The sequence below is a fragment of the Terrapene carolina genome, unplaced genomic scaffold (assembly GCF_002925995.2).
Source record: "Terrapene carolina triunguis isolate 2854851 unplaced genomic scaffold, T_m_triunguis-2.0 Scaffold31, whole genome shotgun sequence".
Classification (NCBI taxonomy): domain Eukaryota; kingdom Metazoa; phylum Chordata; order Testudines; family Emydidae; genus Terrapene; species Terrapene triunguis.
The window spans coordinates 3,063,255-3,091,122 of NW_020664382.1; the positions used below are offsets into that span (position 1 = coordinate 3,063,255).

A 27,868-nucleotide genomic window follows, 5' to 3' on the forward strand; every position below is an offset into this window, starting at 1 on the left:
GGGAAACGATAGTTATATTATAGACAGGTGGGAGGGAACAAATCAGCCTGCGTGTTGTGTACAAATTTCAAATTGCTAGCTATGCAATATTGTTCAGTTTAAGAAATAGGACTGTTCTGATTTAATAACATCTGCAGTTGTGAGAGAACTTGATTGAGAACATAGCCTTTCTTAGCAACACCCTTGTTTTGATATTGACTCAGTTGCCAGTTTCATGCTCTCAGCATAGGATCATAGTGTGGTTTGATATCTCGTAAAGTAAAAATACTAAAACTGAAGTAACTATTTTTTTCAGATAAGTGAAACCCAGAGCTATGTTTATGCAGTAACATAATTTGCCAGCCTAAAATGAGACATGAGTTTTTCCAAGAATGTCCAAACTAATAAAAGAAAAGTCACTGGCACTTTCTGTATATTTCAGGCTGTCCACTGAGAAAAGCAATTCAGAATTATTTTTCTAAACCACACAGAAGAGCACTTCTCAAATAATGATAGAGAGTCCTCTAGTGGAAAAAAAGAGTTATTCCATATGCTATAGAGAGGACTTTAATACTTTAAAACAGTATAAAAGTAAATTCTAACACAAGCAACCAAGGAAGATATCAAAAGCCAGATTTTCAGCAATTTAGATTGGCATAAATCCACTAAAGTCAATGCCATCTTACACCAACTGAGAATCTGACTTTATGTATGTTAAACAGAGTAACACATTTGTACATTCTTGAGTGTTACAGTGTTTGAGGCATATGCTTCAGAGAACACTGGTGTTTTACATTTACTGCAGATCCTGTTAGTACTAGACAGAGTACAGCATGATGGAAGACAATTCACTGAAACGTGCATGTTTTTACTACTGCAACAGGTGTAAAGTTTTTCTGCTATATCTGGCACATATGGGTTCTTTCTTGGCAACATTTTTGTAACATCACTGTGAGGGCATTATGGGAATTGGGGATAAGATAAATCAAGAAGGCAAAACGATAGATTAACAAGTATTGCATTTGAAACAGAAATTACTAAATATAAATTTGTTAAAGCTGATTGAAAATTTGAAAACATTCTAAATTTTTGTGAATTTTTTTCAAAAAACTGTACATTTTGATTTAGAAAAATCTCAAAGATATTCAAAAAATCAATTTTTCTGTATATTTTAATCAGCTCTAGAATTTATTTTCCTTTTAGTAGTGAGGGAAAATCCTAATGAAGGGCAAGTCAGTGAGGGTCCAAAGACATTTCTGGGAAGTGATCTGTACTTTCAGAAACAAACGTAGTAGTAACCAAGCAGTTCCATCAATAGCAAAGTAGAAACTCAGGGTAAAATAATGGATTTTGCTTAAGTGATGAAAATTGAAAACGTAGTAGAAAGGGACTCTTCCAAGAAGTGTGTATGATTATTATTTAATTTGTGTCTCCAATGAATTATGAAGAAAATATATATGTGCATTTTAAACATTCAGTTTCACATTGGTGACTATAATCTCTTAAGAGTACAGTTTTACTTGTCCACAGAAGTTATCTAGAGCTAAAATTGGTGAATATCTCATTCCAGTGCCCAGTTGCCCTCCAGGGAATGTCCAAGCCACTGCTACATCACCAGAAACTATCTCCATTTCCTGGTCTACACTTCCCAAAGAAGCCCTGAATGGGATTCTACAGGGATTCAGAGTTATTTACTGGGCTAATCTCTTGGATGGAGGTAAGCAGCTTTAACCAACCCATCAGGTGTGTGCCAATAGCAATGACAGGATAACAGGAAATTCATGGCAGTTAATATCATTTTGTCCTCCGGTATGAAAAGCATACCAGAAAACTTTAAATTTTCTTTCATCATCATTTTACACAGAGCATCATACATCTCTGTCTGGATCATTTTGTACAGAGCTTTGAGTAGTTGACAGGTTGTTACAGAACTATTTATGAACACACACATGTTCAAAAGAGAATTTTGGCAAGTGTGGGAGTATCATCAGTTCCTCTTTACCTCCTCAGAGATGAAGCTACTGCCTTTCCTTTAAAGATTACTGTGCTAGTTTTAGCAGCAATATCAAAATACCTGATATCTGATTATTCATCCAGGAAGAACAAAATTAAACACAGGAATCTTTGTTTAAATTCCACAAACGTTTTTAAAAATATATTTTTTGAAATACTCAAAGGTTTCTTGTTTTCAGAGGGGGAAAAAGAAACCTACCTGGCATTTCTTTTTCTTAAGGTCAACAGAATTACCTCTGAAATCATTTTGTATTATGGACTTATCTTCAGTGATTGGCTTTTGAGGCCCACAATGTAGGGGATTTCTGTTTTGTAATTAGTAAATGGCTTGAAGTATTTCAACCATTTTGGTAAATAAACGAGTTGCAGTTTATCTGACAGTAGCACTTTTCATCTCCATGTGATTTGAAACAAAAATTACATAGTAAAGTGTGTGTGTACACTAAGTAGTGACACTGTAAACATAACACCATCCTCCTCAATAGATCTGCTCCCAGTATATTTTTTTTTAGTTATGCTGACAATGTGCTTTTGCCTCCACAATTAGGGTGAAGGAAGGAAACAGGTTTGGGGCAGCTTTTTTTTTTTCCCCCCAACATGTATTTGAAGTGCTCAGATGTTTGGAATGTTAACATAGATCCTAAGGGAGGTGATCAAGTGTGCATGCATTTATCACATTCTGCAATTTATGATGATATCACCTCAATATTTGTTTCCTTTTTGTGGACTTTAGTGAACAATACATTTTAACTCTTTTTTTTTTTTTTTTTACTCTTGCTAACAATGCAGAGCTGTCTCAGCTCTGGCAGAATGAGCTGGATTATATTCTGGTGTGTGTATCCATCAATAGAATAGTTACCGTAATTAAATTCCAATTGTCTTGCCAAGTTCTATCCTCTGCTAGTTACACCTCTTCAAACGTGAGGTTGCACAGGTGTAAATGAGGGCAGAATGTAACCCGGAGGCTCACTATTAGTGGTGATAATGCTCAAGTAAGAAATCTTTTGAGGTACAGTGACTACTCACTGGTGAATGAAAAATAAAGATGAGAAAATGTGCAGTCCTGATTCAAGACAAGGTAATTTTTTTTCATTGACTTCAGTAGGCTTTGGATTAGGCCCTACACTGCTGAAAAGCTACGTTACAGTATAGCCTACTATACCCCGCAAAACACAGCTATTGGACCTGAAATTTATCTTTGAATGTCCTTATCTTGTTAGATATATTTTCTGCTCTAGTTGTTCTTTTAAAGCATTTTTTGCACATGAATCGTGTTTTCCAGCTTAATACATTAAGGTTTATGTGATGAGCCCCATCTCTCCGTGCAACTGAATTTGGTTTTACCGCATTTAAATCTATCGTTAACTAATGCTTCTGACCATAGTGCGCTTTACAGTAGAGCTGGGCAAATTTTTTCAAACAAAAAGCGTTGTTTGTTTAACTTTACACAAAATGGCTTTTTTTCAGACATGAAAACTGTTGTAGAAATTGTTGACTTTTTCTAATGTTTTTATTTTGAGGGGAAAATGTTGCATCATTATTATCAATTTTTAAATTGTAAGTATTGTCAGTACCATTATAGAAATATTTTATTTACTGAAAAGCTGTTTCTCAGTAAATGCAAAATTTTAATAACCCTTTTGACAGTGGTTTTGATATTTTTGCTTAATTTCAGTTAAAAAAAGCTAAATAAATTATAAAGTTAAAAACAAGTTTGCTGTTAATCATGTGAAAAGGAACTGACATAAAAATTTCAAATGTTGTCATTTTTTCCCATCTGCTCTATTTTATAATAATGATCAGTGTGAGCATTTGAGGTATCTATTTAATAATCACAAAATATTCTTTCTCTTTCATGAGTGCATATTCTTTAATCAGAAGATTCCCCTTTTATTTTCATACCAATATAGACACATATGATTAAAAGAAGAATAGCATTGCCAATAACTTGGTTCACTTTTTGTTCCCTAGAGCTGGGAGAGATTAAAAATGTCACTACTACACAGCCCTCACTAGAGCTTGATGGGCTGGAAAAATATACCAACTACAGCATCCAGGTGTTGGCATTCACACGAGCTGGAGATGGAGTCAGGAGTGAACAAATTTTCACCCGCACTAAAGAGGATGGTAAGAACTAAGAACTTCTCCATAGCCAGCCTGACATATGACACTGCTTGATTTGGCCCAGATTTTCAAAGCAATGTGTGTACAACACCCAGCGTGCATGCAAAAATTGGGATTTGCATGCATAGCTCTTGAGTTGTGAGCACACGTTCAGTGCTGTGTGCACAGTTTAAAAAAAATTGGGCATTTCTATTTATTCATTCCTTTTATGGCCAGGTTAAGGATTAAGGCCCTAGTTCAGGAAAGCATCTAAGAATGTGTTTAATTTTAAGCATGTTAGTATTTTTTTTAATGTAACAATAGTTTATTTAACAACTTTGACATGTTCCTGTTTTTGAATTATCCTTGAGATAGACTTTCTAAATCAATAGAAGGTAGGAGCCTAACCTGCTAAGCACTTTTGAAAATCCCACTAGGCACCTAGCTGCATCTTTGAGCACCTAAATACCTTTGAAAATCTGTTCTCAAAAGGTCAAGGATGTTTTGGCAGAGATAAGAGTGTGAGGCACAGAGCTGGCTGAATAATATTAGTTCAATAATTTCTTCAGTGACATTTGTGATATTTTTTCAAATAAATTAGTCAATAGTTTTTCTCTTTATTATTCATCCAATGTATAGATAATGCATAAATATTAGTAAAATTGATATGGGAAGGGGATTTACAGAAGTGCGAAAGGGAGGGGGTGTCCAACTCCTACTGACTTTCATTCATTGAAGAATTCCATTAAGTTAATCAAACCAAGTATTAAGGGGTTGGTTCTGAAATTTACCCCCATTTTAATGTCACTTTACACTGACAGAGTGGTGTTAAGGGGCCTCACAGCAAATGAGGATCAGGCTATTGCAGAGTGGCACTAGGCCTTTAAGAAGGAAGAGGCTATGTACCTGTCACTCATCAGCTGCCTCCTAACTGAGTCTTAAGAGGGCACCTGGCCCATATAAAATGGGAGTTGCCTGGAGGAGTAATTGAGGGAAAGGGCAGGTGAGAGCTGTCAGGGACCAAAAGATTGGAGGTGCTTGAAGGAAGCTGTAGGAGATTTGTGGGGGAAGGCTGAAAGCAGGAGAGCAGCAAGTTGGGTTTGCAGGCTGGTCTTCCTAAACCAGTGAGCTAGGGCTGGAGGCCAGAGAGGGTGTTGCCTGCTGACTTCTAAGCCAGAGAGCCAAAGCTGTGGGCTGAAGGTAAGGGAGCAGTGTAGGGCTTATTTGCTGACACCTCTGTGGTAGACAGCGGGAGCCAGGTGAGCAATGGAAAGGCCTATCTGCTGGCCTGTGTGGGATATGAAAAGTTAACTGAACAGGAGGAGCGGTGGTGCCCTCCATCAGAGTGGCTGGGGGAAGAGTGTTCCTGCTGGGAAGAGCGGATTATATCCCAGCTGGAAGTCTGGGGTAGCTGACCTGGTTAAAGGACGGAAGTGAACTGAAGAAGAGCCCAGGAGTGATGGCAAACACTGGAGTTTGATATGTGAGGTGTTGAGGAACTAGATGTCTTGGGGTTTTAAGGGACTATCTGCACTTGGGTGATAAATGGACTGTTTGGGGACTGTTGTTATGGGCTATTTGAACTATGTTTTTGTAATAAACTGGTCCCAAGGAGAGACATTATTAGGCAAGAGACTGTCATGGAGGTTTTGGGCTGCCTGGGAAGGTAAACTGAGGCAGTCATGCCTGTTCTGTCACAGCCTGCTGCTAGAGGGCACTCCAGGCAGAGCCACCCTATGACACATGCCCTTAATGTATATTTCTTTCCATTATTCACTCAGCTTTATTAAGGTATTTGTTCCCAGACTTGTTTTTATTTTCAATATTTACATAGTTCCTTTTATTACTTTGAACAAAAATGGATTAACCGCAAAAGCAGGAGCACGTCTTATGATTCATAAATGTAGTTCTACTTCCAGAGCTCAGTAAAAGCAGCTATGTTTTAACTCCTTTAGAGAGACAAGGTGGGTGAGGGAATATTTTTTACCTTTATCTTTTATTTTTCAAGAGCTTATCTTTTATTGGACCAACTTGTTTTCATGAGAGACATTACTTCAGCCCCCTTGTCTCTCTGATATTCTAGGACCAACACAGCTACAACACCGGAAACTCCTTTAGTTCATCAGCAGCAATTACTCTGTCTGAACCTGCCTTGAGATGCTGCTTCCCACTCTGTATGTCTTAGCCACACCCCAAAAGACAGTAAAATCCTTTCAAATCATTTTGTAAGTCTATATGTTTGGACCATCAGAGCACGTAGAATCATAAGACTGGAAGAGACCTCAAGAGGTCATCTAGTCCAGTCCCCTGCACTCATGGCAGGACTAAGTATTATCTAGACCCTTCCTGACAGGTGTTTGTCTAACCTGCTCTTAAAAATCTGCAATGATGGAGATACCACAATCTCCCTAGGCAATTTATTCCAGTGCTTAACCACCCTGACAGTTAGGAAGATTTTCCTAATGTCCAACCTAAACCTCCCTTGCTGCAATTTAAGCCCATTGCTTCTTGTCCTCTCCTCAGAGGTTAAGAAAAACAATTTTTCTCCCTCCTCCTTGTAACAACCTTTTTATGTACTTGAAAACTGTTATGTTCCCTCTCAGGCTTCTCTTTCCCAGACTAAACAAACTCGATTTTTTCAATCTTCCCTCATAGGTCATGTTTTCTAGACCTTTAATCATTTTTGTTGCTCTTCTCTGGACTTTCTCCAATTTATCCACATCTTTCCTGAAATATGGCACCCAGAACTGGACACAATACTCCAGTTGAGGCCTAATCATTGCGGATTAGAGCGGAAGAATTACATCTTGTGTCTTACTTACAACACTCCTGCTAATACATCCTAGAATGACGTTCGGGTTTTTTTTTTTTTTTGCAACAGTGTTACACTGTTGACTCATGTTTAGCTTGTGGTCCACTATGACCCCCAGATCCCTTTCTGCCGTACTCCTTCCTAGACAGTCTCTTCCCATTCTGTATGTGTGAAACTGATTGTTCCTTCCTAAGTGCGGTCCTTATTGAATTCTATCCTATTTACTTCAGACCATTTCTCCAGTTTATCCAGATCATTTTGAATTTTAATCCTATCCTCCAAAGCACTTGCAACCCCTCCCAGCTTGGTATCATCTACAAACTTTATAAGTGTACTCTCTATGCCAATATCTAAATCATTGATGAAGATATTGAACAGAACTAGCCCAGAACTGATCCCTGCGGGACCCCACTCGATACGCCCTTTCAGCATATCTGGGAACAGTTTTCCAATCAGTTTTGCATCTACCTTATAGTAGCTCCATCTAGTTTGCATTTCCCTGGTTTGTTTATGAGAAGGTCGTGTGAGACAGTATCAAAAGCTTTACTCAAGTCAAGATATACCACGTCTACCACTCTCCCCCCGTCCCCCCATCCACAAGGCTTGTTACCCTGTCAAAGAAAGCTATCAGGTTGGTTTGATATGATTTGTTCTTGACAAATCCATGCTGACTGTTACTTATCACCTTATTATCTTCTAAATGTTTGCAAATTGATTGCTTAATTATTTGCTCCATTATCTTTCCCGGTACAGAAGTTAAAATGACTGGTCTGTAATTCCCCCGGTTGTCCTTATTTCCCTTTTTATAGATTGGCACGATATTTGCCCTTTTCCAATCTTCAGGAATCTCTCCCATTTTCCATGACTTTTCAAAGATAATTGCTAATGGCTCAGATATCCCCTCAGTCAGCTCCTTGAGTATTCTAGGATGCATTTCATCGGGCCCTGGTGCCTTGAAGACATCTAACTTGTCTAAGTAATTTTTATCTTGTTCTTTCCCTATTTTAGCCTCTGATCCTACCTTATTTTCACTGACATTCACTATGTTAGACATCCAATCACCACCAGCCTTCTTGTTGTGGCACTCCAAAACGCCATGAGCTTGAAGTTGCTATTGATGTCTCTGGCTTCAAGAAATGTCTAAAAATAATTTTAAAATTGTAAAATACTGTAAAATGTTCTCAATGGACTTTTGCATTTGAGGTGACAGGAGAGCCAATGTGGCAATGCTTGAGTAAATATTCCATTCCAGTGACCTAGCACTGAGGGCTCAGCCCCCATGTCAAGAGTGGGACACGCTGCTCCACGGGAGCGCAGGAAGAATTCTGTCTCAGGGAGGCAGAATTCCTCTCAGAGCACCTCAGAGTACAGAGGGAGAGCACCTGCTGCTATGTCCCTTCAGGGAGAGTAGAGCATACTACCAAATGTGTGTTGGCCAGTCTTATGATGGAGGGCCAGGGTCGTGTCTCTTCCTTCTCCCTGACTCCTTTTGGGTGTCTTGCTCCCTGGGATGCATAGAGTGAGCAGTCTCCACATTCTGAAAAGCACAGAGGCAGTGATTGTGCCTGGTTCAAGAGGGGGCTCCTTTAACCCTCCTCCCTGAAAAACCACAGAGGTGTTAAGCAGTATCTGTCCCTAAATCAGTAAGCCCAACCTTTTCAGATATTGCAAGAGTCAGCTCAATGGCCCTACTGTTTAATTCTTCAACAGAGAATCTCATTTAAGATATGTAGGTATGAAATAGTGACATTATCTATATACATATCTTACACCAGCTTCACTGCAGTTATTTTAATTCTGGTACAGATCTTTGCTAGGATAGTGAGAGGGTTAAAATTAGAAATGGTCCAAACCGAAGCCTTGGAGCCAAACACCTCTGAACTTTGAGGAAGTTAGCATCTGAATGATGCTGCTGGCTGCTCTTTCTACAAACTCTGGTGGTAAATATATGACATCTTCGGGAGAGTTCAGATCTGGAGAGCTCATATCTTCTACTTGTGGTCGCTCAACTCTACTTAAATTGAGGACAGAGTATCCCAATCTTCAATAATAAACTTATTCTTGAGTGTCTTTACCTTACCATCAAGCCTCCTAGTTCTTTATTATTATTATTGGGTTATATCATGTCGTTTTTGTTTTTGTTTCTTGTTTTTACATCAGTAGGAAGTTTTCCTTAAATCAATGGCCTGGTATGTCCCATTATTATTGATAAAGGCACATTGTGGCCATTCATCACTTAAATATGGGTTCCCAGCTCCGATATACATGTCCATAAATCCAGAATATCTTTAGCAGCCCTGAAATTGACAAAATATTTTCTTCCCAAGTAGCAAATGTAAACAGTAAGTGATAAGGAAATCAGGCTAGAGAAAATGAGTTTGCATTTGGATTTCTTGTAATAATCAATACTCATTTTAGACACCAGAGGTCAGACATAGTTGCTGTTGAGCTTAGGAAATGAGAGAGGTTCCAGCTGAGAATATGAAGTGAGGCTTCCTTTGAAGGTGGCATCATTAATGTTTTTGCATAGCTTTTCTCCCCAGGAGCCTTCGGAGAAAGTAATTGTTCCGCTCAGAGATCCTAGTGGAACCATGAGAAGTGGAGCAGAAACTTCCTATTTTAAGAATTCATTGCATTTTACCCTACCCTTTTCACTCTCAATGGAGCCACTCATAAGCCAAGTGTCTTCTTCACCCGTGGATTTATTTTACTGATTATTAAAAATTAAAATAGATTTTCTAATTCTCTCCCTCCTTGGGTTTAAACTGCATTTCACAAGCTATATTTGATGGTATGGGGATTGAATTATTTCCTTCATATTTCTTTATTGGAAATGATACATTATAAAACCTTAATTAAAACAATGACTCTCTATTCTTTATTAGATAGACCTATTGAGCCAGACCCTCAGCTAGTGTAAATCAGCACAGCTCCATTGATTTCAATGGAACGACACCAATTTGCACAAGCTGAGAATCTGGGCTATTAACTCACGCAAGGTTCTGTTAAAAAGGGATACTTAGATGTGGGTACATACAGCCCAATTTGGCCTTGTGGCAGCCTTAATCTGCTATGCCTGACTTTGTATTATTGCGTAGCTGCCATATGCAGCTTTTGGGACTCGGATGATCCAGAAAGATACATGTGTCTTTCTGTCTTGCTTTTCAAATTCACTCTTTTTTATTTTAAAACATTCTGCTCATATTGTCTAGAGGGAATATAAGTTTAGGCAGCAATGCCTTTTTTTCCACCCAAAAAAGTTGGGTGCCAGACTTAATCGTTAGTGGCTTGGCTCTGTATATTGCAGAGTCGAAATCCTGTGTACAGAGCAAAGCTTTGCTCTCACAGGGGTGATAGAGCCTTCAAATGTACCACTCATGGCACTTTTGCCTCCCGGGTGTCTGGTACTGTGAAGAAAAATAGTCAGCTACACACCTGCTGTGAGAGAGCTCCTGGAGCCACAGCCACTCTAGATCCCCATGCTCCACCATCAGTAAATTCTATTCCCCATCCTAGTCCTCTCAGTATAATTGTCCTCTCCCACCTTTCAACACACTTTCATGCAGCCACAGGGACAACACAAAGTGCTCCCTTTCCTGCATGTCGTGAAACATGCTATCTCTATGCTGTTTTTAAGCTCCTATTGTCCAGGGAACGAGCTTGGGGTCCAATGTCTGATCACAAGGACAGCTTTAAGTGGTGTTTAGTGTTTTGGTGTTGAGTCTTTCTTTCCTCCCAACTCACCTTTATTCTGTCTCACCCCTGGCAGTCACTGAAAAGCAGTCCATAGTACATGCCATGTCTAGCTTCTAATTGTTAGGAATTAGAGGACTCAAAGAGCTTGTGAGAATGATGGAAATCTCAGGCTGCAACCAAAAGATCACCTTTGAATTCACCCTCTTAAAATCACTACAGCCATTAGCCAATTTTGAGAGAACATGTGGGATTATCTGTCCTATTATAACCAGAAGCTATTAGGTACAGTCAGTCAGGAATTTTCCAACAAAATACTTTTTCATGGGAAAATATCAGTTACTTGAAATCTAAACTTTTAATGAGAAGGGGTTGGTTTCAATCTGTCTATAAATTTTTGAAAAAAAAAAAGAATTGAAATTGTCAAAGTCTTGTTCTGACATTTTCAAAATGAAATGTTTTGATTGTATTTTTCTCTGTATTTTTTATTGTATTTTTGTCTGTATTTTTTCTAGATTATCAACTCTCAACATTTTTTGTGATTTCAATTTTTCATTCTGTTTTGGGACAGAAAAACATTCAAAATCTGAAAAACTGTAGCAGGAAAAACTCTAACATTTCCTGCCCAGCTGTACTATTAGTTCCATAGAAAAGAGTGGCAATGGGTAACAGTGGCTACCAGTGTAGGATTGTGAGCATGTCTCTCAATAATAAGGTCAGCAGCACATATCACCACCAAACATAGGTTCTTCAGAATATTCAGGGATCACATTTAATAAGCATTGCAGTTATTTTATTATATAAACCCACTCTATGCTCCAGGATAGAACACTTTCACAGCCTCATGAAGCTTTCCTGAATGCAGAAGCTGGATATGTGTGTATGTATGTTTGTATATATATCTAGAGGGAGAAGATAAAAACAAACTTGGATTTACATGTCACAGCAATATCCTTCAGGGTTTTCTGAATGAATATCTAAAATGAAAAATTATTAGCAATTAAAGTTTGTCATTATCTACACCTTCTAGGAGAAAATATAGGAATCCAGTGAAAAGTAAAGCTTTTCATGTGTCTGGAAAACTCTAGATCAATTTTGAATTAATCCTTCAGCAGTTGACAGATAAGAGCCACTCCCGTCAGAACCTCTCCCCATGGATCAAACACTAATTTGGCAATAAATTATTTTAAACTCGCTTATCTAGTTGCAGTGATTTTCAGGAGACATTACTAACCATAAAGGAATCTCCCACTGGGCTAAGTAATTACCCAGGAGAGCCAGGTTTCATTCTTCAGCAGCAGTAACAAATAGCATTTCTAATGAGCTGGATATAAATATTGAGCTGAATGCTGTCAAACATCAATATTTACTGTGGATTGGATAGAATCTACTAAATGAATTAGCCTTTCAGAGAAGAATTGGTGGGAGGGGTGAGGGGGGGGTTATGTGAATATAACGATGAGCTCCTCATTTGGACCCTTAGTAACATTCTCAATACAGGATAAATAGAAAATGCTGGATTACAGGAAGCTTCTATAGTATTTTGAATGGCTGCATCTTAGGCAAAATTGTAGTTAGTGGTACTTACCAATCAGCTTTCTTACACTGTTTAGAAAAATATTAGATCCCATTGAGTGGCCGTGTACGACAAAGCTGATTTATCTATGCACATGTAGAAACTGAAGTTTTCCTTAAATGCATTTCAAAGGCTGAGGCATTTAACTATGAAACTAACTTTAGCTGCAAACATAGGCCCCAATCTCACTAGCTTCTTCTTGAGAGCAGACCTTACCACCTGTGTGGTGCCTATTAATTTCAGAACCAGGGCCTAAGATGGTGTGTATTTAGTAGCAATTTTTTTATGATACTGAAAAGATCAGATCAGCAACCGAAATTTTCATTCCAACATTAAAAAGAAATTCAGAATCAGAACAATAAGCTGAAATTTCCCATTCAAAAATTCAGAAAAAAATGTATTTGGAACCATCAAAATGGTTTGTTTTGATACTATCAAAACATTTCTTTTTGATAGTGTTGAAAATCTTATTTTAATTTTTATGTTACAGGTGTATCTATAATTAAAATAATATTTAATGTATTCTAAGTTGAAATGATAATGATAATGAAAATGTTCAACAATATCTAAACAAAATGTTTTGACATTATCAATATGAAATATTCTGAATTTTTCCCATAGAAAATGTTGTTGAAATAGACTCATTCCCACAAAACATTTAGATTTTTTACTGACTTGCATTTTTCAGTGGAAAACTATTCTGTCCAAAAAAAAATTCAACCAGCTCTCACACTAGAAAGACCTTGTAGCATGTTGTAATAAGTACAGTTTATTGCATACTTTTCATATAAGTTTCATATTTCATGGACAGGCTCACGTACACAATAGGAAGAGGCTATGCCTATATATCTGAAGTTGTAGAAAAATTATACAATATATTGTATGCTTAAGAAATATGAGTGCATATCATTAAATTCTTTCTCATAATGCAAATACACAGGGAGGCAGGGTTATTGTTGTACACAGAAAATTAAATATGGCATTTCCTGACTTGAGTGTTTAACTGTGCAGCCTTAATTAGTTTTTTCACGTAGTTTGTGATGCAATACATAAGGATCTACTGTAAATAAATAATTGTGTGCATATAGATATGTATAAATATTTGCAAATTTATATTATAAATATGTAGAGCACATAATTTCACATATGTAATCTCTGCAAAGATTCAATAATATTTGTGGGCGGGGGAATGATATATAAAATATTAATTATAACAAATACTTCACTGGATGCAATTGACTCTTGGTAGGATTTCTTCCCCTTTTTTTCCATTTCTTGAGTACATTAAGACCTCTGAGCTGTTTTCTTGTTAGATATGCTGTACTGTACAGGTCAGTCTGTTTCGATTGCGTTGGTCCACTTTGATAACTATACATGTTGCTCTTTCAGTTCCAGGTCCTCCTGCTGGAGTTAAAGCTGCTGCAGCATCACCATCCACAGTATTTGTGTCCTGGCTCCCCCCATTTAAGTTAAATGGTGTCATCCGAAAGTACACAGTGTTCTGCTCACACCCCTATCCCACAGTAAGTTCTACAAAACAACTTTAGAAGTTCAGTATTAATCTATCCATATACATTTCCAGATGTTTAGTGCCTAACACTTTTATTGAATTTTCTCCCTTTTGCTTTTCTTTCTCTGAAACGTTTCCCCTCCCTCCATAATATATATATCCTTGGTGACAGTACTTAACGCTTAATACAGCACACTAATTTACAAATCATTTCAAATCATAGGATTCCAAGGTTGAATGATTTTAAAGGCACAGGTTCTGAAGCTTTTTAGTTGGTTCTCACAAGACCAACTGCCAGCTATCTGTGACACAATTACAGCTGGATAAATTGTGGAAACATTTATTTATGAACATATTTGCTAACTCCAACTTGCATTTGGATCTGTGTTCCTACAGTTCTGGCTTGGGCATTCATTTGTGAATGAATGTAATAATGTGTGAACGACCATATTTGCTTGTGAATATGAGTATTTATGCCAGAAGCATTTGCCCATCCTATATATGCACATTATTACTTGTTGAAAATGTGACAAGGGATAACTGAATTGAACATTGGCTAGCCATCTCATGCCTTTCTCTCTCCCTCAATCAGGAAGGAATACAGCTATTTTAAAATCTGGGGGAACATCTATTCTTTATAAACATCAATGGTTGTCTTTCTGATACAAATGTAACATATTTATCAATACGTTTTATTTATTGCATTTTATATTTATTTCTCTATGTGGCAGAAGGGTGTGGGAGTGTTAAATGAGAGTTTTCATCAACCATGGTACTTTTAACTGAACATATCCTCAGTTTATGATGCAATAAAAATGTTGTTCCTGAATTAAAATGAGGCTTAGGGGGAAATATTCAAAAGTGCCCAAGTCCCATTTTCAAAAGTGAGTTAGGAACCTAAGGACTAATTTTCAAAGGTATTTAGGTACCTAAAGATGCAGGCAGGACCCTTTTGCAATTTTCAAAAGCACCTACGAGATTATGCACCTACCTCCCATTGAAATCAATGGGAAATAGGCTCCTAACCTTCCTAGATGCTTCTGAAACCCCACTAGGTGCCTGTCTGCATATTCAGGCACCTAAATACTTTTGAAAATCTGGCCCTTTAGAAATGGGACTTAGTCTTCTAAGCATTTTTTGACATTTTTCCCCCTAATTCCATTATTTCAAAAATCACTGTGTTGAAACCCAAAATATCTTGATGATATGATGTGTTGCTGTTGGTGTTAAACTAGCTATTGGTTTTACAGCACTGACTACTAAGGGAGTAGGTGTTGCTCAAAGAAGGTTGTTTGGGTTTTAGTGAACCAGACCTTGCCTGTATTTTTTAGGTCATGATTGTGATGCTTCAAACAGGTTAATTACTAAGTCACTGTGTCTATGGTTTAGAAAAAACACCAGGTGGTGCTGCTGCTTCTTTTTCTTTACTTCTCACACATTTCCTCCAGCTTCTTTGCTGGAAACATTGTTGTATTTGGGTTTATATCACAGGGAGATTAAGCACCATACAATACATCCAGTAACTGGAATTTGTTTTGAAGGTTCTCTCTGATTATATTCTTTCTTGGGCAAATCCTTTTTTTTTTTTTTTTTTTTTGTGGCTCACAAATTGTGTTAACCTCCATCTTTTGCTAACACCTCATTATTAGGCTCAAAACGCTTCTCTCATGGTTTATGCTTCAGAGACATTTTGTGGAGTAAATGTGAGTGTTCTGCTAGGACTGACTAGAGCCACTGCTGGTGTTGGATTATGTTGGATTGTGCTGCTGCAATTTTGTGATGTAATGTCAAGGTTCCTAGAGCCTATGGAAATAGAACCTTTTGCTGTTTGCATACGTTATAAATTTAAAAAATCTTAAGGGCAGGCTGTGTAAATTCCTCCATAAAACTCTGCTGATTCATATAATTATGATTTTCCCAGCAGCACCTCCTATTCAGTACAGAGCACTCTATCTTGAACAGAGGTGGCCAATCACACCAAATTGTCAGCATCTGTAAACCACAATTTAGGCATCCTCTTTGGGTAAGACAAGACTCATTTTAGGACCTCAGCCTGATATTTTTTTTTTTGTTAAGAGAAAATGTCTTGGGTTTTGTTTGTTTGTTTGTTGTTTGGTTGGTTTGTCATAAAAACATCCTCAGATAAGGATTTTACCATCGTCTATTGAAACCTAAACTGAGAGAGAGAGATTGTAAATAGAACGGTGCTTTCATATTGCATGTTGCTGCTATAGTACCCCGGAGCTGGCAGAGCTCTGTTTTAAAAGCCACCATCATTATTACATTTTTCATTTGGGGAAAAAAACGTTCACTGATTTATTATGGGGACTTCTTGGACATTACACAGTTGAAAACAGTGTCCTAAACAAGAGCCAGATATTTCCCTCACTTACCCCCAGCAACCATAATATAATTTTGCACTCGTCCCTAAATTATCCCCCCTGCCAGTCCCATATGTTAACTTGTAGGCATTCGTAAAGTAGATGAAAATAGAAGGAGGCGCTCATCAGTGTTGGTGGTGGTTTGCCATCATGGGTTTGGATATCATGTAACGAAGTGACCCGGTATCATCTTCTGTGGGGGGACTTGGTCTGAGGACAAAGGAATAAATGTATTTGGCAGGAGTCCTTATCCTCAATCAGGTCTATAGCCAGCCAAACAAAAATGGTGGGTGTGTGCGCGTACGTGAGTGCATGTGTGCACTCATAGAGGGTGCAACTATGTAGTGGGATAATCCTTATGCTCCCAACCACCTCTGTTTTGGCTGGGCTGGGGAAACTTGTGTGAGAAGCTCCCTTTTCTCCTGGAGGATGAGCTGAAGGCACCAAGCTCTGCCTATTTTCCTCTCTTCCCCACTTGGCAGGGAGGGGATTCAGCAGGGGAAGAGATCTTCAGGAGAAGAAAAATAGGTGACCTCCAGCTTCCCCAATTCTTCTACTTCTATCAGGTGCTGGTACAGCTCCACCTAGTGGCAAGAAGACCTGGAGTTCCATAAACCCCCCAGCCAGGTACATCTGCTGCCACTGCAGAGTCTTCTTCATTTGTCCTTCTTCCATCAGTCAGTGAAGAGGTGGTAGGAGAAGGTAGAGCTTTAGGGGAGTCAATCTCCTCCGAGCCCAGTAGAAAGTGTGAAGGGGAGAACCTTCTTTCTGCTTTCAGTAAAGGGAGAGGATCAGTGCTCTGCTCTTCACCCCCTTACTTGAACTGTTGCCTGTAGGGTTGCAGAGAATCTACCACATTAACAGAGTGACATAGAGTTTGCAAAAAGATACCAGGAAAAAGAGAATAGGTCAGAGATTAAGGTGACCAACTTTGACTACATCTCTTTAATTACTCTATGTTTATAATGGTTGGCATGTTGGCTTGGGGAAGCTAAGCCTCCCCAAAATAATTTGCCTGAAGCATCAGGGGAAAAAGGCTGTCCATGCAGGAGGCAAATGCCAGGCGTGGCTCACCTCCCTTTGGAGGCTCATCATTTGCATTGGTTTTCACTTTTCAGAGACTCTCACTGCAGGGGGCGGCCTCTCTTCCCCTTCCTGCCTTTGCCAGGAGGGTGGCGCAACTCCTCCCCAGCCTGCTGCCTGTCCCCAGCCTTGACACACACACCCCCGCTCATGGGCTCAGGCTGCCTTCTTGCTCCAGAGGGAGGCTTCGTGGCCACCGATCCCGGCCGCTGCCACTGCATTTGAAATCTGGAGTAAATCAGTACCGGTGCCTGATGAAGCAGAAACATTCCTTGTACCCAATCACCATCTCCTCCTACCCCCAAACCCAGGTCATTTTCAGCCAAGACAACTTCAGCCCCAGGATTCCCAGGAGTCAGGGGACCACTCACGATGGCATTGCTGCCCAAGAGTTCATCCACTCCCCAGAATAGTTAGACCTGCACACAGAGTGGGAGGCGGCACTGAGAAGAGATGGGCGACCGCCTAAAAGGCATCACACTTCTCCTATGCAACTTGTGTCCCATAATGGACCCCCGTGCATGGTCCCCATTTCTCCATTGCCCTGCTATGCAGGATGCCCACCGCATGACTCCCCCCAGTACGAGACCTTTCCTCTGCTAATGCGGGACCCTTCTCTCTAACGCCCCTGATGAGCTCTTCTCTTGAGCCGGAGCCCCCTCTCCCTGGCTCTGGTCTCAGCTCCTGAAAATGGCCTCTAAAACACATTGTCACCGTCTTGTGTGATCTTCCCATCTGGGGAACTTCTGCAAACTTTGTCCGCCCACCAGCTCCCACCGCTCTCTCCCGGTGGCTGAACTTTCCTCCTTTGATCACTAAAAGGCAAAGCTGGGATGCACCTTCTCTTGCTGCTGGGATCCTGGCTGGTCTTGGTGGAGAGGGAGGCCAGAAAGCAGGATGGACGTTCCCCGTTTTCTTTAACCAGCTCCTGCGAGGGGGGGGGCTTTTACAAATCTTCTCCAGGAGGAGCAAGACTTTTAAAGGTAAACAAACTGGATGGAACTGAATTTCCTCTTGTGTGTGTCAAGGGAGGAGCTGAGACCAGAACCAGGGTACAAGGAGCATTTGTTGACATTTGATGTTGACAATTTGTGTGTTAATGGTTATAAAGCTTTAACTTTTTGAATCTCAAAGTGTACTATCATTAAATCATTATTCTCTGACCTCCCCATAATTTCCTGCAATGGTGAAAATTGAAATGGACAAAAACCAGAAAAAAAAGCTTCAAAATAAACATTGATGATCAAAATTAAAAAAAATTAAAAATTAAATTCTGCCACGCCTAAATATAGTTAATGTTCTTTCCGGTAAAAACAATTCTTGGGAGTCCATTGGATATATAAAAGCCACAATAAACCACTCTGAATTAACAAAAAAATGAACAATTATTGCTGGCCATTGTCGGAGAAAAACTGAGTTCTCACTTTTTGTTTGGGTACAGCAAGTCAGTTCTTTTTCTGCTTCCACACCATATTGTGCACACTTCTACGCAATGCATCCATCAAATGACCCTGTGGGTTTCTGAAGTGCAGATTTGCCAGCACTTCTCACAGCCAGATTCAATTTGCAAGGGCAGACTCTGATAGAAGTTCTGCTGACTTTAGGCAAAGGGAAACTGAAATTTTCAGCTTGAAACATTTTGATTCCAAAGGGCAGCATCTGCCTAGAATATTTCAAACACAAGAATTTGATTCACCAGTGAAAAAAGAAAAGCAACTATCATTGAATTCCCAATTTCTGTCCAAGATTCCAGGAGAGGACCCCTACACCACACAACCTTGTGAACTACACTCTCTTTTCTTTTCATTTTGGAAGAATATTTTTTCATTGTGCAAAACAGAAAAATACAAAAATGCAGCTACGTTTTAAAGCTGACTGCTAACCTTAATTGCTTGCAGAAACAGATTTCCATTTATATAAGAGATGAATGAACCAATTTAGATTAAATAAAAACTGGGAAGCCGAAAGAGCCTGGAAAACAGCATCACAATAGCAAGTGACAGCAGCCTCCCTGCTTAGGGGAAATAGCAATGTCAGGATAGGAAAAGGGAGACCAAAGACACATGTCTCATGCTCAAAGTGGGATGAGGAATAAGGAGCAGGATTTCATTGGTGGAAAAACAGAGGGCAAGAGTGGCAGGACTTCAGATGTGATGGGAAAGCAGAGCAAAAAACTAAGGACTCGTGACCTTATGCAAAATGTGGACTATATATATAGTTCAACAGTGTATGATAACATCTATCAGAAATATACTGTATTAAAACCTAGATTGCATAACCGGTTACAAAAGCTCTCAGCTCATCACATGAGGTAGTACATTTAGAAAGGAAAATCAGTAAAGCAGGTTATTCTGCTGCTTCCATGAAGTGGGTCATTTAACTGAAAATAAATCAGCTATTCCGTCTATGGGATGGTTAGAGATGGGGAAGAAGGAGCGATTTAAGTAAAACAGCACGCTGAAAGGATACTAAATGGAAGACAGTTAGCTCTTGTCTTCTATTCCACCCATATTAAGGTGTGGAGTAAGATGACTTCACTACAGTACTCTAATTTCCTGCTAAGGGAAGTCTAAAAGCCGAATTAGTTTGGCCTATTGTACCTAGTGAGGGTTGAAATGGAAGGTGTGCAACCTCCACTGATGGATTTCAGTGGTGCCTTTTCCTCTGCCTAATTAAGGAGATATCTTTGCTGCCATTATACATTCCATTTTTCTCAGAAGGTAACATCTCAGCTATAAAATTGTTGATTTTTTTTTCTTTACTTACTGCATAAATATTTCCATGGTAGACAAAGAAATAATATGCACTTTTCGTAATTAGGGAAGGTTTAATTACATGACAAATCATAATGGTTGAACAGTAGACTAGAGTGACTTCTAAATTACTTTTCAAGTTCATTTGGTCTATTTTTGTAAAAGTATGTGTGTGTAATAGAAAAACACACTGCTGGGGATTTTTTTTATGTTAGGAAAGTATGGTTATGTAAACTCGTATCATCGCTTTCATTTGAAAAGCTATCTTTGTTGTGCACAGCTATTACTGGGTTCCCTAGAGACTGCGTGATTTGATATACCTTACGCAATGCCATACAAAATCATAATACTTCAGCAGATTATGGAAGAATTGTGATCTTTAAGTGCGTTGCCTTTGACTAAGTGCTTCACACTCTTCATCTTACTGAAACTAGTTTTCATAGTGTTTACTGGTCGCATTGAAACTCTGAAAATTGCCTAGTTCAACGGATATGGGGGAAAATGGCTTTTATAAATAAATACACCCACCCTCAAAGTTCCAAGTAGAAGTGCAGTGGGCCTAGCACAGATTCGGCTAGGTCTGTCAATACTTATGTAAAAGTAAGAGGGGGAGATAGAGGGACCTAAAGAGGTTGTGGGGAAAATAAGATTGTTTGGCCAGGGAACCAAACCAATTGGACCCTAAAATATTATTTGATTTGAGGAATTGACAAAGGTTAAGGATTGTTCGACTTTTGGTTTGCCTGAACCAAATTTGTCCACCACTATTTTAGACACTACATCTTGAACTTACTTCATAAGGTAGTCAGTATCTGATTCAGGTTTTATTTGTACACCAATCCACCAATAGAAAAGATGTATTACATTGTTTTACATTACATTGTCCTAGTGTCAAACACAACATATGGATATCTGCTAGTGGTATAATCCCTGCATGCTGTGACTTTTGCATGCACCACTGTACATACATGGGGGGAGGGATAGCTCAGTGGTTTGAGCATTGGCCTGCTAAACCCAGGGTTGTGAGTTCAATCCTTGAGGGGGCCACTTAGGGAACTGGGGTAAAAATCTGTCTGGGGATTGGTCCTGCTTTGAGCAGGGGGTTGGACTAGATGACCTCCTGAGGTCCCTTCCAACCCTGATATTCTATGATCTGTCTGCTGGCTCCTGTGATTGTACAGTCAGAGAAGAGACAGATCCCTACACACCATTCACTGGAGATCCATAGAATAAAATGGGAGGAAAAGATTACAATCAGTCTTCCTCTTATTGAAGTGACTTTTCTCTCTGACTTGCCCATCATTACTCACTTTGAGCGATTATTTTGTTGCGCAGAACATATGCACGCAGAAAATACAGGAAGGTTGGTTATTACACTGATTGTAATTTATTCTGTTATTTATATAAATATCATAAGGATACATGGCACTGTATGGCAGATGACCTGTGGTGAACAAATACAACCCTGTTCTAGCTCTCTAGCTGCAGATGTAGGAACACAACTGGTATTGCACAGGGGATGCCTGCATCCTAACCCTGATGAAGATGTCTTTGCATCCATCTCTATCCCTCCCCAGTTTTGAAGACATGAGCAAAACTACACAATATAATGCAAAACCAGTTATAAACAAAATGGGGGTATGGTCATTACAGTTCTACAGGCCTTGTAGATTAAGAGTATGATCAGTTTTTTAAAAGAGGAGAAAGAAAATTGGTGAATATTAAAAAGGCAGAGTCAAGGGTAGGCCAAGGGAGTAAAAAGTGCACTCAAGAGGGAGGCATGGCTGGAGTCAAGGTTGCTGGAGGGGTGCTGAGCCTTTTGTCTCTAATCCACACTTAGGTTCATGCATTATAGGAAGTATCTGTCAATTTGATTACATGGCACTTTATACAGCATGAGAGTATTTGTTTATTTAATACTTATTTTTATAAACCACACATAGACTTATTTTATATGTTTCAGCTATTTTAAAAATACTTACCTATTCATACACCATAGTCTTATTTTATAACTATTTCACAGCTTTATTACCAGCACAAATAATTGTAGATTCATTGTTTTAATCTGTCAGCTTTAATTTTTTGTTTAACATTTTTAGCAATAGTGCATATCTCTAAAATAGATTGGAAATAACAGATTAACTGATATGCACAAATGGCACTGATGTACTATATGATATCATTTTAAACACATCTTCTTTTAAAGCCCTGCTAAAAATAAAACTCATCCTTCTTTTCCATAAAATGGTGGACTTGTCTCATTACCCAGCTTCAGATTTGGCAACTGATGGATTTTAATAGAAAATACTGAGTATCTGATCATTTCAACATGTATGGATTCCTCACACCCTCTTAAACATATATCATAGAACTCACAACCTTTAGCTCCAAAAGCACAGGGCGAAATCCTGACCCTTTTAAAGTCAATGCAAAACTCACATTGTCTTCATTAGGGTCAGGATTTCACATACAGGTTTTTTTAAGTCTGTAAATTAAAGAGTCGTTCTTTAAAGTGTGGCTCATTACAAATAGCATTGCTGGAGTTCTGTGATTATTTTCTCTCTAAGTCTCCAAGCTCAAACATCTTCGGTTTACAAGTAAAGTGATGTTTATTTCTAACTGCCAGTCTTACAAACTCTACCAGTGATGTGTAGCAATGAGAGACAGGACTTGGCTGGAGTAAACAGCTAGGTGATTCTTTATTGAGGCTGTTAGACACATATATGCTCTGTAACTCCCTGGCTCTCTGCTTTGCCAACTGAGATACACAGCTTGTGCTGCCCCACTCAGTGTCTGCCTAAATCCCAGTCTAATTGGAGTAATCGTGAAATGGATTACTGAGGAATAGATTACACTACAGGATGGAAGATTCAAACTGGGTTTTGTCTTACTCATCACTACTAGTAATAAAGGTTCTTCTGGCTAATTCATTTCTTCAGCACCACCTGTGCAACTCCATGGTCTTCAGTAGGTTTGCAAAGGGTGCACCTAAGGACTAAGCTGGTTCTGTTGATGGTGATGTACAAGAAGGCATAGAATCCAGTTTATCATTAGCTGAGTTGACTCTGCAGTGTTAAGAGGAGTAAAAAGGAGTAACATCTTATTTTAGTCACTAATCTAAGGAGCTGTGATTCTGAATACCCCCAGGGAATAGGTCTATTGAATAAGAAGGTCACATTTCAGAATAGAATCACACTTTCTAGTAATGCTGTCATTTCTTTTACATTTTAATTTGATGCTTTTTATGCTCATGCTGGGGGTGTTAGCTGCACTGACTTTGCTGTTTCTTCACAAGCCACAGCATAAGTCTGAGTCCCAGTTTGCATTCTTCTCTCAGCAGTCTTCAAATAGCTCTTTCAATTCATCCTAGTCCTAACCTGGATCTCTGTGATTTCATAGGAAAATGTGCAAGGAGAGGAACACTTGTGATACCTTGGAATGTTGGCAGGGTCAGGACAGAGAGAGATTTCCAATGCAGCAATTGTTCTCAGTGCAGAACTGGCTGAGATTCAGTGCAGACAGGGGAAGCAGCTTGTTCTTGTCCCATTGGCTGTGTATCTACAGGAAATCCTGGCCTTGATCCTAACCCTGTGGATACCTGGACTGCTGCATAGAGGCATTCTTCTTCTGCAGTTTCCATAGGTTTGCCCCAGCCATGGCAAAACAGGTGGCCCAGCTGCTGTTCTGCATCTAGCTGACACCATCTAGTTACCCGCACCTTGCAGTCCCACTGATGAAGTCACAGAGTTTGGAAGGGATAGTTAAGGCCGTCTCTAACAACATTAACTAATCTATTTTGTAATATTTTTGAGGCTATGTGGGAGGGAAAGTATGCTACCTAGAATGGCTGTTCCTCTGATTCTCTTTCTGTTGCCTGGATTCCAGCAGGTAGATGGTCTACATGGATAATTAGAAGAGAGAATGCACAGAAGGGAGAATGTGTCACATAGCTTCCATTTCATGCTGCACAGTCCCAGCAGGTTTTCCATGGCCATGCTCCATGCTGTGCTTCACAAACAGTGAACTGAAACAGCAAACAATAAACCCAACAGAGGAGAACTTGAAGAAGCCACTGCACCAGCTCAGTCAGTTACTCTGGGAGGAATTCTGTGCCACTGTGCATGTGCAGAATTCATGTGTCTCGCTTTTCTCCCCCAAAAATATATTCTGCTGGAGAGGTGCTGCAGTTACACTTTTTCCCACCAGGGCCTGCTGTGGTGCCAAAACAGAGCAGCTGGCTCACCGGCAGAAGCAGCTGGCTGTTTTCCTCACAGCACCCTGCCCACTGGGCCAGGTTAGAAGGCCCAGGATATGATGGAGGACAGATAGAGTGAGGCACATGGGGCTGCTGGAGGATCACATAGACTGGTGTTCAGAAGGGCTAGTGGGGTGAGACAGACTGGGGCAGGGGCTGAATGGGAGTGGGGGTGCAGGGCCACATGGGGATGGGGGCAGGAGAAGCAGGGTCACACGGGGCTGGCGGGGTCTGAGTAGGGGTGCACGGACACATGGGCAAAGGGGGTGCAGAGACACATGGGGACAGGCAGGGCGGCTGAGCGGGGATGCAGGAACACATGGGGATGGGTGAGGGGGGTGAAGGGCCACATGGGGACAAGTGCAGGAGTGGCTGAATGTGGGTGCAGGGACACATGGAGACAGGTGCAGGGTGGCTAAGTGGGGGTGCAGGGACACATAGAGACAGGGGAAGGGGGAGCAGGGACACATGGGGATGGGGGAAAGGGGTGCACAGGGACACATGAGGACAGGGGCAAATGTTCTTGACTGAATGGGAGGGGCTGGGGTCATGCGGGAGGCTCCCCAACTCCCTAAGAATCCATCCCGCTATCCAATACTTCTCCCACCCACACCCAACACTCCAGATTCATTCTCAGGCTTCTTCCCAGCAATTACTTCCCTCTCCCTCAGCTACTCTGTTACCTCTGACTCCACCAAGCTTTCGCACTGCTTATGAGGGGTGCGGGAAATGCATTTCTGTATTGTAGTTTAAGTGAATTATTACTCAGAGTTCTGTATATGCTTAGTAAAGAATCTATTTGTCAAGAAAAAAATTCCTGAATCTTTTTTATTGTCTGTATTGTTACAGACATACTTGCTGACAGGTATTATTAAATAAATTACCAACATTTATTCTACAGTGTTATTTTGACAAATAAAATTTGTCAAAATTTAAAATATTGTGCACAGAATTTTTAATTTTTTGGTGCAGAATTCCCCCAGGAGTAGTCAGTAGAAAGAAACCCTTGAGCAAGTTTAGCATTCCTTTCAGCATTCATAATGGGACATGCAAAGCCTAATATATGACAAGGAGACATTTCCTTTAAAATGTTTTATTACAACTTTTTTTTAGTTATTTAATCTTCTTGCTCATAAAGCTCCCTTTCCCCCCTCATGCAATGTAAGTCTCTGACATTTTAGTCTAGCTGAAATGAAACAAAAAAAAGCTAGAAGTAAAATCAATTCCTTGTCACTGGAATGTCCCCAAGTGTTTGGTAGTTAATGTTAGATGTTGAAATGCAAGAATTCTGTTAACCAGTTAGAAACTGAAATGGTTTGCTAAATAATCTTGCTAAAAAGGTACCAATTGAGTATGGATATATTTGCTAGTTATGCCAAATTCAATTAATGAATTGATTCAGTGAAAGAGTAAATAATTAATTGAAGCAGATAAAATTGCTAATGCTGTCCAGTCTCTGTGGCAGTCGGAAAGGAGCCAAACATGAGGGAGCTTAAAAGGAATTGGAGACACCAGTGTTGTGATTCTTCCACCAATGGAATGGCAGTAAATGTCCCAGTGGCAACGGAGGTAGTGATCAGACAACACATTTTTAAACAAAGCATTCCTTCTCCACCCTAAAGGCAAAATGGAGTTTAACATGTTGTTAGTTAACAAATGTTCTAACAGGAGTACTTGTGGTACCTTAGAGACTAACAAATTTATTTGAGCATAAGCTTTCATGGGCTACAGCCCACTTCATCAGATGCCCACAGCTGTAGCCCACAAAAGCTTATGCTCAAATAAATTTGTTAGTCTCTAAGGTGCCACAAGTACTCCTGTTCTTTTTGCGGATACAGACTAACACAGTTGCTACTCTGAATCCTGAAATGTTCTAACATGATCCATTTTTCCCAGTGTAGAAGATGCCATCTCAAGGGTAGAGGAGTATGCATTGCCCCACCAGTTTGCTGAGATTTCCTGTCCGTTCAGACTACAGAGATGTTAATTGACACCTGAGAAACAGCCCGTTTATTCTGAATTTCCTTTTGAAGGACAATTTATGTGAACACTTTCAGGTCAAAGTCTCCTTTGAAATACCAATTACTTGGAATTGGCCTTTACCACCCTGAGATATTTGTATATCAAAAGGCATTCATGCACCCAACCTGTCTGTTTTAATGAACCTTGAATTATATGAATATTTATTTGTAATAAAAAAAATCTCAACACAATTGTAATTTGCATCATTAATACTCTAGTAGCCTGGCATTAGCTAATGACACCCAAGTGTAATGTTGCACATAAAAATGATTCTACTTTATTCCTTTGAACTGATTGGCTATCCTGGCTGTTTATATATTCAAGATTCACAGAACCTGTGTTAGAAATAAAACTGGATGTTCTGACTGTACATAATTGCTAACTAATGGCTTCAATATTTTTACTGCAACTCCCTTCTAGCTGAACCAGCAGGAGAAAGTAAGTTGGTAATAGTGTGGTGTCAGGCAGTAATATCACAGCTAGCTCCTGGTATTCAGCACTGTCTATTGTATTCTTCCAGTTGCATTTACTGTTCAAGCCTGAGACAAAATTTCCTTCCCAGATCAAATCCTCAGAAGAATAAAGCCTCATTGTACGGTGTGTACTTACATACAAAATCTCTGGCCATCCTTAAATCCCCATGCTTCTTTAATTACATAAGTTATTTTGGATACACTGTAAACTATCTCACCACAACCGGCACTAGCTGGCACCTTGTTAGCATCTCTCCAGTACACAGTTGAAGCATATTGGTGTGGCAATTTGGGGAAGACTGACCTTCCACTGCCCGCACTATACCTATTATCGCCCTGAGCCAGCACGGTAGCTGAGAAGACCCATAGCTGAGAATCTTTGAATCAAGAAAACAAAATTAATTTTGTGACTAAACAAAATTTACCTGGAGTGGAGGTAGTTTATAAAGTTTAGATCATCCAATCGGAGTAAGAAACTGGGTTAAGTCCTTCAATCAAGGTATAGGAACTAGGCCTTAAGACATGGGTGACCCATCACGAAGCATGTCTAGTGACTCTAATCAGACAAATAAATGAATATTCACTCAGGATGATTTGACTACAACCCACTGTGCAATGTGTTCATAAGAACTATTCATGGAGTACCGTTGTCAAATATGTTAATTAAAATTATTCATCAACCTAATTAAAAGAAACAAAGTCATAAAAATCACGATCTATGTACAGACAATTTGCAAACAGAAAATAGGGCTAAATTCACTGAATAAATTGATTTCAAAATGTAGTTCTATCCTATTAAGTACCATGTGCAGTCTATTTGGAGCAATTACCATCATTCACTCCAGATGTCCAGAGGTAAAAGACTTGAGCTACTCCACTCAACAATCTTTCTCTAGATATTGTTTATTTTAGTTTGGAAACATTTGTCTCTCCCATCACAGGTAATCAGCGAGTTTGAAGCCTCTCCTGACTCATTTTCCTACAGAATCCCCAACTTGAGTCGGAATCGACAATACAGTGTCTGGGTGGTGGCTGTCACTGCTGCAGGAAGAGGCAACAGCAGCGAAATTATCACCGTGGAACCATTGGCTAAAGGTATGGAGACTGCCCTTTATAAAACAGTCTGTCCGTTTGTCTTTTAAGAACACCGGTTACTAACATACCTTAATTGTAATTGGTGTTGTGGTTTGTTTATTTTTAAGTTTCAGTTCTAGG

At 39.5% G+C, this 27,868-nt stretch overlaps 1 protein-coding gene across 2 annotated transcripts in view; it reads left to right on the forward strand.

The window, feature by feature from the left end:
• Positions 1–27,868, forward strand: part of LOC113406481 (Down syndrome cell adhesion molecule homolog) — a 510,741-nt gene that overhangs the window by 405,190 nt on the left and 77,683 nt on the right. For both annotated transcript variants that reach the window (XM_029911623.1, XM_029911625.1), the window contains exons 16-19: positions 1,550–1,696; positions 3,964–4,119; positions 13,566–13,699; positions 27,595–27,748. In XM_029911623.1, the coding sequence (XP_029767483.1) occupies positions 1,550–1,696; positions 3,964–4,119; positions 13,566–13,699; positions 27,595–27,748 (591 nt within the window). The remainder of the gene's footprint in view (positions 1–1,549; positions 1,697–3,963; positions 4,120–13,565; positions 13,700–27,594; positions 27,749–27,868) is intronic.